General features: G+C 33.1%; 1 protein-coding gene across 2 annotated transcripts in view; it reads right to left on the reverse strand.

Annotated features, from left to right (window-relative positions):
* Positions 1-14,676, reverse strand: part of LOC129948809 (roundabout homolog 2) — a 396,541-nt gene that overhangs the window by 143,153 nt on the left and 238,712 nt on the right. For both annotated transcript variants that reach the window (XM_056059862.1, XM_056059861.1), the window contains exons 3-4: positions 1,274-1,395; positions 91-271 (exon numbers count right to left, since the gene is read on the reverse strand). In XM_056059862.1, the coding sequence (XP_055915837.1) occupies positions 91-271; positions 1,274-1,395 (303 nt within the window). The remainder of the gene's footprint in view (positions 1-90; positions 272-1,273; positions 1,396-14,676) is intronic.

A 14,676-nucleotide genomic window follows, 5' to 3' on the forward strand; every position in this document is an offset into this window, starting at 1 on the left:
TGTCTAATGTTAAAAATATCTTATTTGTCTAACCGACTTTTTGAACGAGAACAAAAAAAAATAACGAACATCGTAATTTTGAAAACTCACCTGCTATTTGCAATGTAGCATTACGGCTTACGGCTTTGCCAACAAGATTCTTCGCTACACACCAATAGACACCGCCATCTTGTTCTTTTTTACTGTGTACCGTTCTATAAAAGAATAAGGCTCCATTCTCCAGAAGGACACGGTGTGACTTTTTTTCGTTCGTCTTCACAGGTTCGCCATCCTATAGAGTATAGAGTTCGTTTTTTGGTTGGTTGGTCCCCACACAGATGATGTTGACGAGGATGATGATGATTTCCAGAGCAGGTATTTCGACGACCAGGCAGCAGGACAAGAAGGTAAGTAAAGATTGTCCAAATATTGTTGTGATATAAAACATCATCCAGGATCCACAGAACAAGACGTCACAAATAAAAAATAAGAAAAGAAAAATGTTAGTGAACAAAAAAATAAAATTAACGAAGAGGAGGAAAAGATTTATTAGAGTTAATTTTTTTCTATCGCCAGGATTTTTGTATTTCAGAAATAAAGGACCTAAAACAAAGAAAAGGAAGGAAATGAAAAAGTTGGGTATGAGGTGAATTGGGTGTTTTTGTGGTATCCAGACTCAATTGTAGTCCTTCGGTATTTTATTTTTTAGTATTTTTTATTGGATGGAAAAAGTTGTCCTTTCTATGGCATCAAACTTGGAGGTATTACGAAAAGTCTGTGTTTTAGCAATAGGAACTTTTTTCCTTTTTTTTTCATCCCCTCCTTATACTTTCTCTTTTAGTAGATATACACTCGGTATGGGATGGAGATGGGAAATGAAGGAAGGTATATATACCTTCGTATAGGTAAAAGCTGAAAATACAATTTTCTGGTTCATCGGTTTACTGTTCAGTTGTTTTTTTTGTTGTTTTTGTTCATCTCTGGATAATTTTATTTGAACATTCTCGTTCGATTCGGTTCGATAGATGTTTTAGCACGACCCTTACGAGTCCTACCGAACGTGCTATACAACCCTCTAGAGTACCTACTATAGGGACATTATATGTATAGTACTCCTATATCCAATTGATGATGATGATGACCTTTTTAAAGGAGAGGTGGGGTGGGGAGCTATTCAGAAAGGAAGTGAATGTATAAAGTATATGCGGAGAGGATGGTATGCCTTATATATATATATATTTATATGCATGTAAAATAAAAAACACACAAATTCAAAGGGATTGTAATAATTTACCTTAAACCATTCGATTGTCGGTTCGGGTTTGCCCTCAACTTTGCAATTCAGTGTGGCCGGATCACTTTTTTTCACTACTAAATCACTTGGATGTTCGGTTATACGTGGTGAACGGTATTGAGCTAAAATTAAATAAGAAAAACAAAAAGGATATAAGAATAAATAGAAAATAAATTTTCCAAAAAAAAGTACATTTTTTTTTCCTATTTTTTTGTTGTTAAAAAATGGGATAAAAATAAACTCTAAAAGTTACGACAATTTCAATTAACATAAGTCACTCTATGAATGAAGGAAAAAAAGGAATAAAAGATTAGTAAATTGTGGAAGGCAAGTGAAATAATAAAGAACATGTCTTGAGAGGTAGATTTAAACTAGAAAGAACAAAAAGAAAAAAGACTGAAGGTTTAGAATTAATTTGCTCAAGGCAGAGTGAGTGGCGGAATGTTCTCTATTTTATTTTTACTCCGCACTGATAAAAAAGGATTTAAGTAGGAAATTACCTACATATATATGTGTATGTATCTAATGCAGGATGTCTGAGATGTGTTTTTTTTTTGTGTTGAGGAAATTGTTGAACAGATATTAATGGGAAAAATGGGGTTGAAAAAAGATATGGATCTGAGAGTAAACTTAAAGCTTCCATAAGACTTTAAGATTATCAAGAGAAAGACTGAAGGAAGGTATTATATTGTTGGCATTATAAGACATATCGAGCCGTTCCCGCCATTTTATCGTAAGCGACATTTTCAATAAAAAAGAAAACTTAATTATTAAAATTTGCTAATAACACATAGAACCTTGGAGGCTGTTGCTATTTCTTAACTTAAGGATAATTACTAATTTTCAATACTGACTATGGGTACAAGTTGTTTCAAGGACCAGCAGTAAGCTTTTGATTTGTCGTTTACGATAAAATTAATTTTGGCGCTTACAATAAATTTGCGGGAAGGGCTCGATATACCCTAATGGAAAGCATATTTGAACTTGGTTGTGCAACGAATTTTAGACTTAACAGTTCTTTTTTCTTCAGGACTTGATGCAATGCAGTATCTAGGGTGGTTTTTGACATTTCCGTTTAACAATTTGTCAGTATTGAGGATAATTAATTATTATCAAATATTGGTATAACAAATTTGTGCAAAACGAAATTCTTAAAAGTCGTCAAATATCAATTGTTATACAAGAAACGATGTACAAATTATACAAAATAAAACGTCTTTAAGAAACTGACATTATTGTTTGTTTGGCAAATGTTTTTCAAAATATGAAAAATTAGTGGCATCATTTCTTATCAGGGAAACGCAAATTAGTTGAAACCGATAAATTCATGTATCATACACAAATAGTTCAGCCTTTCTTTGGTATCCAACGTGAGGAACAAATTTCTACGTCAAAAGAAGAAACCATTATGGTTTGGAGATTTTTTCCTCGAAGTGGTATTATTACTTTCAAAATTAGTGAAATGTGTAAAGAAGTGTTTTGGTGACCTTGCTCTTGAAGAATATGTTGAAAAGGAATAAAAGCATATGTATGTATGTATAACTTAAAATACTATGGTGTACCTATTGCTAGGTCAGTAATGTCTACTATTGAGAATAGGGTTAGGGTGGAGAAGAAAAGACAAGAATGAAGACCCATTTCTTCGGCCGTACAAATTTTTTCACTAGTTTGAATACCAAGATACAAAAATGTACAACCAGCCGCATACGCACTAAAAAACTTAATTATTGCTTTAAAGCTTTTTCATGGTTTTCATAAATTAACACCAACATTTTAATTTCTTGCTCGCTTAAAATTAGTCCAGTGGAAATAGCTAATTCTGTTCTAATAATTCACATGTCGATAAAAATAATTACAGACACTAAAGACATAGTTACTAGAAATGGCAAAAAGTCCCCAAAAATTCCACGTAAGCACAAAAAGTTATACAATTTGGTTTGTCGAAAATTGCTGTTTTTAGACTTAACTTTTGAACAGTAAATCCTAAGAAAAATGTTTTTAGGTAGAGTTTGTAGATCAAAATAAATTCAGTAACTTTTTTTCTACGAGCGTATGTTTCGAAGTTACAGCGGTTTCATAAAATTTCAAATATAGAAAATATCGATTTTTCGCAGTTGTCAGTTCATTGTTTTAAACCCTATTCATTTCCATAAACCAATGCTCTTTGTTTTCATTAAAGAGTTTTTCAAATTTGGTCAAACCCCACAAAAAAGGTTGTTTTTTTTAAATGACGAAATTTTCGACATAAAGTAAGTTCAAATAAGTTTCTTTCACAAACAAAAAATTGTATTTCATACCATCAACATACTAACAAATATGACTTTCAAAAAACTAGCTTTGTGAATTTTTCCATATTTCACTATTCGATCTCCAAGTTATAATAAAGCTTAATTTACGAACTTATGATTTTTTTAAAAATTCTTAGTACTCTAAACATAATCTATGATTCAAAATCAATGTTAGAACGCAACATACAATACACATACATACAAAATATGAAAATTTTTCACACCAAACAATTCCATCGTTATTCCAATGAATTTTTTTTATATGAAGACATTTTGTAATAAATAATTTAATGTTAAGTTCATTAAAGACTTAGTGTTCTTCTTTATTTCTGGGTTAACAAAATATTCTGATATAACAAAATAAATTACGATAAATTCACCAAAAAACCGCACGAACTCGATCATGCATCCAAACAGTCAGTCTGTTTAAAAATGTTTCAAGTAAAAGTAAAGTTTATTTTCAAAAAATTAAACGTCATTTAATTTCTCAAAACAGAACTTAATTTTTCAAAATTTGCATTTTAAAATCGTTAGCGGTTAGTTCAAACGAATACTTTGAGTACGTAGTTAACGTCAATCAGCCTAAAACCTTAATTACCAAGTTTCAACTAAACCCAACTAATGGTTGACTTCTTAAACATCGTAATGTCACTTTTGATTAAAATCTCAAGATCGAAATGTTCTACGAATGTAATACATGTTCCTATGTGTCGAAAGTTAAAATGACGGGAGTGATGATGCATATTGAAAACTTCCCATTGATGTCTTCAAAAGCTTAAACCTCATATGTTTGTATAATAAATCTAAGTGAGGAAATCTTTCGACAAAATTTTTTAACTGACCACTAATTAAATTCATTACTTTTAACGAACCTCTGATTGCTCAAAAATTTGTATAATGTTCGTTCTCCACATATTTCAATTTAAAAACAATTTTTATTTTATATAAAGCTTTGAAAACAATGTTTTTTTTTTATAATTTACAGGCACTCAAGGAGTTTTTAGTATCCTTTATATGTTTATATTTAAACATAGTGCGAGAATTAAGAAAATATGGAAGGATTTAAAAGGAAATACCGGTGCGCATTGGTATTAAAGTTCTGAACATCAAAATGGGAGGGAAAACCAGATTTGGCTAAAGCATTCCACATTCTCGATGTGCGATTCAAGAAAGAATCTCTATACTTGACAGTACGGCCGAAAATGAGCTCAAGGGTAAGCTCATGAGCATTCCTGGAAGTGCGAGTATTACGACTGAATCGTTTAAGGGGTGTAATACGACTGGCTAGTTCAACAGAATATTGTTTGTAAAAATATCTTTAAAACAACGAAAGGCATGAAACATTGCGACGGTGGTCTAGCGATGTAAATGTTTCGATTATAGTTCTGTGGCCTATCATTTTTAAAGCCCTTTTTTAAATTCTATTCAAGAGATTTAAACTTGTTCTGTGTACACCTGCCCAGATATGCGAATTATATTCAAGCTTTGAACGGATAAAAGCTTTGTAGATTATAGCCAGATAAGAAGAGGCGAACAATTTCTTGCATCGTCTGAGAAATCCTAAGCACATGGCAGCGTTTTTGGCGATATCGAATATGTGATCATTCCATAAGAGGTGATCTGTAATACACATACCGAGTACTGATAGTTGATTGGTTTTTTGGATGCAAGTGCCACTCATAGATAGTGGCATCGGGGGTGCGTTACGCTTTAACGACAGGAGACAGCATTGAGTTTTCGAAGCATTAAATTCTACACAGTTTTTGATTCCCCAGGACAATGCTGTCAAGATCAGAATTTAATGAGCTTATCATACGCTGTCGTTGAAATTCCACATCCGAAGGACAAGGATGTGAATCTAGAAACGAATATATAAAAAGCTGAGGGTACTGTCGTCGGCAAAACAGTTTAATGGATTAGAAGTAACAGACAAAAGATCGTTTATGAATATAAGGAAGAGAGTCGGAGACAAAACCTGGGGGACACCAGCATTTATTGTTATGAATTTCAGACTTGAAACCATTTAAAACAACTTGTATTGAACGGTTAGAAAGCTAATTTCCAATCCAAATATGAGATATGTTTAAATCAATTGCTGAAAATTGTAAAGTATTCAGAAAAAAGTTAAAGCCATATTATTAAATTACTAAGCTTTAAAGATTATTTTGCTAATATCAAACTATCTCTTATAAACTTAAAATCAGAAAATGGCTACTATTTCTTTAGTAATTTGCTTAGTCCGAGTTTCTGATATTTCAAACTCATTGTTCAGTTCTGCAGATTATTATTCGTTTGTTAAAATGTTTGGACAGGTAAAATGCTATGCTCTTAACAAAAGATTATTTGTTCTTAAGTTGTTCAGTCGTAAACTATTAATCAGATTTTTTAAAAGATTTACTATAGAAAACAATTATTCTCCCTAATATATTATTTTGAAAATGATGCGTAGAAAACTTGAGCACTGAATTTGCTGAAAGGCAATACAATTTTTAAATGTGAATATTCCAGCTGTTTAAAAAAATATAGTGATAACATTACAAGGAGTCTCTCTGAATTGCGCCGACTACAAAGGAATCAGCTTACTGAACATTGCATATAAGATCCTTTCTGCCGTATTATGTGAACGTCTGAAGCCGTTCTTCAACAATCACATAAATGTTCACCATTGACCAAATATTCACATTACGACAAATCTTTGAAAAAATCTAGCAACTTCAAATGGATACCCACCATCTATTTATCGATTTTAAAGTCGCGTACAGGATCTACGAGTATAAGGAAGAGTTCTACAGAGTAATGTCTAGTTTTGGCATCCCATTTCAAACAAATGACTTTCCAGTTAACTTCACTTAAAAGAACCTTTCGTTAGATAAAACTGTAACGCTTTCGCAACAAATTTCCGTGAGTCCTTTGTTAATAGCCCTGAAGAAGTTGATGAAGTATATTTTTATAATCTTCGCTTCTTTTCGCAAACTACCTGTAGTCACATACCTGTGCTACACAGTACGGTCCATGATCATTTATCTGCGTTAAATGATGGCTGCTCAGCCGGTCCCGATCGCATTCCCAGGATAGTACTAAAAAAGTGTAGTAATGCTTTAGTTGAACCCCTTACGTTCTTATTCAAACTTTCTCCAAAAACAGGCAAATTTCCAAACATATGGAAGAAGTCATTTCTAACACCAATTTTCAAGAAAGGTAACAAGTCGGATATAAGCAACTACAGGCCCATTGCAAAGCTTTCTTGCATTCCCAAAGTATTTGAACAAGTTGTTTGTGAAAGTGTAGCATTTTTTAGTAAAAATATCATTTGCGAACAGCAACTTGTTTTTTGTGAAAAAAAAATAAACCGTTATTAATCTCCTCACATTCTCAAACATATGTTCAAACGCTTTAAAACAAGGTTATAAAGTTGACTGTGTAGTGTATACACTGACTTTTCTAAAGCTTTTGACTCACTTAGCTCTTAGTTGTCCACCATTTTTCTTAGCTTGGATTAAGTCATACCTTAAAAACAGATCCTATGAGATAAAATTTAGAAATTGTCTTTTGTTGCTCAATCTGATGTTCCCCAGGGAAGCCATCTTGGCCCTTTGCTGTTCATCCTGTCTATTAACGATGTATCGTCATGCCTACGCTCAAGTGAACTTCTCATTGCTGACGATATGAAGATTTTCAAAATAATAAAGTCCACCCATGATCGGATTCTTTTACAAGCCGACATTGATAGTTTCACATTTTGGTGTGGGAAAATAGTTTTTCTTTTAACCCTTTAAAATGCAAGACGATAACTTTTACCAAAAATCAGCAACGTATTTGTGTATTGTATATCATTCTATTCTATGCTTGGTTTCAATGATCCCTATGTAACTTTCTTTGTATAATTTCCATGTTCGTCCTCATCTTGAATACTTTTTGAAATTCTAATGTGTAAAAAAAACAACAAACCTTTCAGTTTGTGCAGAATGACGACGGAGAATGCACGCTGCTCTATCAAGGTCGGAAAGGATCTCACCGATGCAACAAGGCGATGAACTCTGCGACTCCTATATATCGTTCTGCAAACAACTGTGCAAAACTCAACCGTCAACACTAGAGGCACAATCTTCCAAGTGTCGATCCAATTACTGGGATACGCAGATGATATTGACATACTTGGAAAATCAAAGCGTTTTTTTAGCATTGCGACGGAAGCGAAGTAGATGGGTTTAGTGGTCAATGAGGGCCAGACCAAGGCATTAAACAACGACATTTTAAACTTAACATCGGAAAACCAAATTTTGACATTTCTTACAAATCCCTTTTAGAAGGTAGGTGGCCCTCGTCTTGTTGGGATCATATAGAGACTTTTTATAAAACTGATGTCCTTAGGTAGAATGCTTAGTACATATACAACATTTATGTGAAGTCAAAAATATCTGAATGGATATAAGCACCTTTTTTCTTTAAAAGTACCATTAATTAATCTATGACAGTCCAAATTTGTACCATTTTCCGAAAATCTTTCATTTCACATGTTGTGTGTATGTATGTGGTTTTAGTTTCACTCTCATCCTCTCAAACTCAATCTATATTCATTTGTATCTGGTGTGCCATACTGTATTTTCAAAGATGTCACTTCAAAATGGAAGTAAAAATGGCAATTTGTATTTTTCTTGCTTTCCTTCATTGACAGGTGAAAGATTGAAATACAGAATATTTGTCGGTAGATCTCGATTACTTTAAGGATATATGTATTCAAGAACTCCTGTCAATGGATATTTTAGATAGGTGAAAAGACTCTTGTGGGTGTAAATCCATCGTCGTCCTCGTCGATGATGCTTGTGAATTTAGGGAGCCACATCATACAATCATACCTATAGTCAAAATGACATTTGTAGTCATTTGTTAGGAGCACTTCTCGCATATAGTCGAATGTTTTGAGTACAGATAACACGTGACTTTAAAATTCCATTAAAATTGGATTTGAAAATCAGTTTCTTCAGTTTTTTTTCTTCGAATGTAAAGAAAAAGAACTTATCCAATAATAATGAAAAATGAACCTACTTTTTTTTTAATAAAATAAAGAACTTTCTTCCTTTTCAATAAATCGCATAAGTGATAAAGACAAAAAAAAAAACAATAAAAGGATTGTTGAAATCAGAAATCAATCATCTTATTGCCCCTTTATACCTACATACCTACGTATTTATTACATACTATTGCTATGATACTCTTTTTCTATACTAACGAGTTTGAGTATAGGAGGTATAAGGGTAGCTAAAGATACATCATAATATAGGTATACAAAAAAATAAAATTAACCTTCCTGAAAGATACTTTACTTATACGTGATTTTTATTTCATTTTTATTGATTTGAATGTGAAATTAAATCTTCATCTCCATCTTGATGGGAATTTTCATAATAAAAGAAAAAAATAGATCTGATTTGACTGGAATTTTATTTTATTTTACTTTACTTTGTTTGCTTCCTTATTCCAAAGCTCAATATAATATCCGTTTTTTGATACTCTTGACAGAGATAGATCTTTTTCTTGGGCTCTGATGTGAAGAGGCCCTTATGTATGATAGATACTTTTTATTTATATATCATCTAGGTTAGGTATACTTTGCTCACTCATGGTATTCTATTATAACAAAGTGTTTCATTTTTAAACAAAATGACGTGCAATTTTTTTTGATGATGAAAATCCTTTTTTTCTTCCTCCAATTTTACCCTTGCTTTTGTCTTGAGAAAATGGATGTTATATGGGAATGGATGTGGGATGGGAGAAATAGAGATGAAGGATGTATATGCCTTGAGATTATTTTTTTTTGCTTTATTTATGATTGGGAGTGCCTTCATTTTGACAATCCGTTGCTTGTCTTTCTATAATAGAAAAAGCAATGAGAAGGAAGGGAGAGGGAGTGCCTATGCTCGTATATGCTATAACAAATTATATTGAAATTGTTTTCTTGCGAAATTGAGACATTAAAATGAAAACGTGATATATGTGTAGAGGTTTATGATTTTTGAGATTTTAACGAGGTCGAAAATTGGATACATTGATCGATATAAGAATATCTTTAGAAGAAAATCAAAAATGGAAATAAAAAACAAATTTCCGGGTTTAAGTATAATAATTTGATTCTTAAGTGGCCTTTAAGTCATTTTTAGAAATACTAATAAATGATACTGCCTTATCTAAAGTTCTTTTGAATATTGCTCAGTCTTGGTGCTTGCTAGGGATAAGGATTGAGTTAACTGTCGAACTAGATATAATATATGATTGATATTCTTATGAGGATACTTTGGTAAATCATTTTGAAAAAGCACTTACCACAACAAACGTTTATAAATTGTGGAAATGTATTTATAACATATGAGTTCTGATCGCTTTTAAGTCCTTCTATTACACTGGCCAACGATGTTATGTTATGTTTTTGGTGGCTCTAGTTCAATACCGCTTCAAAACTAATCTATCACCTCAGTTTTTTTTGAGACACAATGATACAACCTGATCGTTCAATATCAGCGTGGCTTCAAGTCAGGAAAGTCTACCATTGACCAAATATTCACAATACGGAAAATGTTGGAAACAACCCAGGAATTTCAAATCGATACCCACAATATCTTTATTGATTTTAAAGGCGCATGTAGGGAAGAGCTCTACAGAGAAATGTCTAGTTTTGGCATCCTTGTCCAAGCTAAAAAAAAATAACGGAAAAGATCTCACCGATGCAATTGATATTAAAAAATGTTTTCGACAAGGCTGTTTGAAAAGAATTCTGCTAAACTTAACCGTCAACACTAGGGGCACAAAACCAAAGGCACATCCAATTACTAGGATACCCCGATGATATTAACATATTTGACAGATCAAAGCGTGATGTAAGTGGAGCGTTTTTGAGCATTGCGATGGAAGCGGAGAAGATGGGTTTAGTGATCAATTAGATCCTGTCATCAAAAAAGGACATTAAACGACGATGTATTGGACAAAACGTCACCATGGACAACTATAATTTTGAGGTAGTAAAGGACTTTGTCTAGCTAGGCACCACCAGCGCAACGACACCAACGCTGAAATCAAAAGAAGAATAACTCTTACAAATCGCTCCTTCTTTGGAATTAGAAAGCAATTGAGTAGCAAAATCTTTCTCGAGCATCTTAAATCCCCATATATAAGATACTCATCATCCCAGTTCTTAACTATTGCACCGAAGCCTGGACTCCTTCAAAAAAAAAGATGAGAACGTCTTAGAATGTTTCGAGAGAAAAATTCTTCGGAGGATTTTTGGTCCCGTCTGTACGGGTTGAAGAGCGACAATAATAAAAAATGAAAGTCCAACGACTTAGAAAGCTGGATCATATAGAGTGAATAATCATCTACGCTCCAGTTCAAAAGGTCTAATCCGGAGAGACGACGCGACGCAGTAGAGCGCAGCTTGCTAGGGACCGAGCTGGCTAAAGACGCATATTGGTTAAGGTCCAGGTCCGCCCAGACTAATCTGCAACCTTTAGTAAGTAAGTAATGAAGTTTATTGAGACTATGTCAATTTATGAAGTAATTTTTTTTTAACAAAATGCCAATTCTTATTCGCTGCCTTAAGGTTATAAAATAAAGTTCATTGAAAAAAAAATATTCAAAAATATTGAAAATAAGTGTTTCTTAATTTGAGAAATTACGAAATCTAACTGAGATAATAAAACTATTCAAAAAATATCCCTTTAAGAATCAGGTTGTGTTTAACGATAGCCTTTAAAACACCGTGTTCTGGATTTCATTTCGCATTTTCATAAAGGTATTTTTAAAAACGTTATGTACTAGAAAAATTATGAAGCAAGATTCCAATTCAGGACGACAGATAGCTTTGAAAAAGTATTGTAAATACAATAATACCGACAAATCTTTATTTGCTTGACCTTTGTGATCAAATCATTTTCAACGACATAGCCTGTTAAATTTTTGCTTAAGGCGTATTATATGTTAAAAGGAAGTAATCTCGTTTTTAAAGCAAGGAACATTTTTATAAGTTTCTTTAGTAGCTGTGTGGGTTAGCTTCCAGCGGTAGGCTTTATCGGAACATTAATAACCGTCTTTGTGAATAACGACGTTGATTTTTGATCTGATTTTGTTATTCCTCAAGTCATTGCAAATCAATCTCAAGAAATATAAGTTCTTCTTAAGTTTGACACCTTTGTGCAAGATTTTTCAAGGAGTACGTCAAATCACAACAATTGGCTAGTTAGACGCGCGCTGTAGCGTGATGGTTAGTGCGTTGGAATGTCATGCAAGGGGTCTTGGGTTCAATTCCTGCCTGTGCCACCTAAATTTTTCCACGGGTACTGCCTCATGCGAGGAATTGAAAAATCCTCCAAAAGTAATTCTTGTCATGAAAAAGTGGTTTCTCAAATTAGCAGATCGGATTCGGCATACAAACTGTAGGTCCCTTCCATCTCTGAAAACATTAATCGCAACCAGAAATGGTTGAGAGTTGTAAGTCACTAGGCACTGGTTCTTCATGGACTGTTTCGTCACCTAATTTATTTATTTTCAGTTAGACGCCAACAAAACAAGGCCGGGTACGGTCGAAAAAATGGTGCAAATTTGGAGCGACTGGATAGATTTGTGTTAGTCATTCTATACTATTTTAATTTCCCACTAAGACTTATGTATTAATATTTATGGTAATATTAAACCATAACAAAATACCTGTTTCAATTATCGGTTCGGAAAAGCGGAAAAGAAGGAAACGTGAATGTGAAAATGTTCAAATAAAGTGTTTTCCAATAATAGGTTTCATTTAAAATAGATTGTTGTTGTCACTTTTGAAACTGTCATATTTTGGCATTTGACAACTTAAAACTACTCCATTTCAAAAATGATTAAATAACACATACGCAACGTAATAATCGTAATTTGGCAAGAAAAGTTTCTTGCTCTCATTATTTCTCGAAGAGTTGATCATAAGTGGCTATATACATCTTGTGATTTAAAAACTTTATTATTTTTTTCTCTGTTCCAATGTAAAAGACAAAGCATATGTCAATGCTTTATAATCGCTTCAAGACCAAAGATGAATTCGAAAAAATATTGAGGATGTTTCGTCGCAAATTCATGTCATTGAAAATATAAAATCGTTATATCGTTTTTTTTTTTTTTTTTTGTTAATGGCATAACGTCTTTACAATGAAATAAACATCCTCTGAATTCTTTTAAAAATACTCCTTTTTTAAAATATCAAAATTTAAGCTTTTATTTCAAAACCTTGTTTAAAAAGAAAACATCCTTATTCTATATTCTATCGTAAAGTTGAACTTTAATAATTTTAAGAAATGTTAATTTTATTGTATTTTATAACGTCTTAAATTGAAGTCATGTTGGAAATTACAAAAACTCCACATTTAAGGGTTCGCAGTAAAGGGTTCACTTATGTATATCCTTAAACTGTGCCTGTATGTAATTTTAAAAAGTAATTCATTTAATTATACCCCTCCTACAAGGATTTTCATACAAAACGAATAAAAAAGTCCTCCATTGAAATTTTAAGAAAATTCAATTTAGGGCCTTGATGTAAAGGTACGAGTATATATAGGAAAAGCCTACGATGACTAAGTAAACTCTGTCAATTTACTATGCATGATTACATTTAAGCACATATAAATTCCCACACATATAAAATAGCTATACTTTGGTTAAAGGTATATGCACAGCTCAAACCTGCCTACATACATATATACATCACTCTACACATATAATTTACATCCTTCATTGCAAAATATGTAAATCAAATAGCCGAGCAACACTTCCTTTTGGATTTTCTCTCGAAACTTGTCGAACACATTGCAATTTGATGCAACATCAGCAGGATTACGTTGCATTTCCATCAGCTTTGGTTTCATTGTTGGGGTTGTCGCTTTCCCTGTCGTTGGCTGGTTCCAATTCCAACCAAGTCTTCGTCGTCGTTGTCGTCATCGTCATTGACGTTGTCGCTGTAGCTCGCTTTAGCAGCTCTCTCTCTTCGACAATTTGCTGGGAACCTAAAGCTTTTGATATATTGCAACAAATAGCTTGTCGTACATTTTATTCCTCTATTACGGAAACGTTCTCTATAGTTTAAACCCTTTTTTGCCGTCAGGAATATCAGCTCAGCAAATACCTAGCTTCGTACATATAAATGGGGAGAGGGGATATATGAATGAATATATTAACCAAAGCGATCGTTCTATTCCCAGACTGCGAAACGAAGCGACGAGACGCGACACAAATAACATGACATTTAAGCAAGTCTTATAACTATTATACGGAACAAGCGCAGCAGCAGCAGCAGCAGCAACTCTTCTATAGCAGCTATATAAGCTATAGGAACCTTCTACCTCTGTAATTACAGACCACGCACGCATACCAAATGAGACTCACCTCAAATTTTATTTAAAGTACAAAGTATCTAACTATACGAGTACTCGTATCTATGAGTATTTGTATCTTTGTTGGATGCCTCAGGTACATGCATTTAACATGTTCAGTACCTGCATCTATGTACTGTATACAAGTTTACATACGTTTAAGTAAGGATGTGCCTATAACGTCAACTAATCGAGTTGGCGATGGGTGGTTAACATGTCTGGCATATTAGAGGATGTGCTGCACTGTGCGGTGCGTGTGACACATCGCAGTACTTATCCTCCCTATCACGTGGCTAATTGAAGACTTTAAAGCAGTCTATTGTCTGGTAATTTGGTTAAAGAAGAGAATTTCCTCAAACCCATAATATCATATCATAGTCATTTTCATCGTCAAGTCAACGTCAACGTCAAATAATATGCGTTTGTAGAGGAAATTTCACTCTATAAGCCACAAAATTAAGTTATTCGAATATTGTTTGGGCTATTGACGTTTAACCTTTTTGAGAAAAAGAGGCTTATACCTATACCTATATAAATATAACTCAATATCCCACAGTTTTTAAAAGAGGAATAAATTTGCAACTTTGGTTAGATAGATAGAAAAAGGTTGGGGCTTTGGACTTAACTTGATTGATTTGGGTGAATGTGATGGAGGAGAATTATTTTAGCTTTGGCTTTTATTTAAAATAATTGTGGGTTTTAAAAGATTAATGAATTAGCTCAAGAA

This window comes from Eupeodes corollae, chromosome 3 (assembly GCF_945859685.1).
Source record: "Eupeodes corollae chromosome 3, idEupCoro1.1, whole genome shotgun sequence".
NCBI lineage: Eukaryota > Metazoa > Arthropoda > Insecta > Diptera > Syrphidae > Eupeodes > Eupeodes corollae.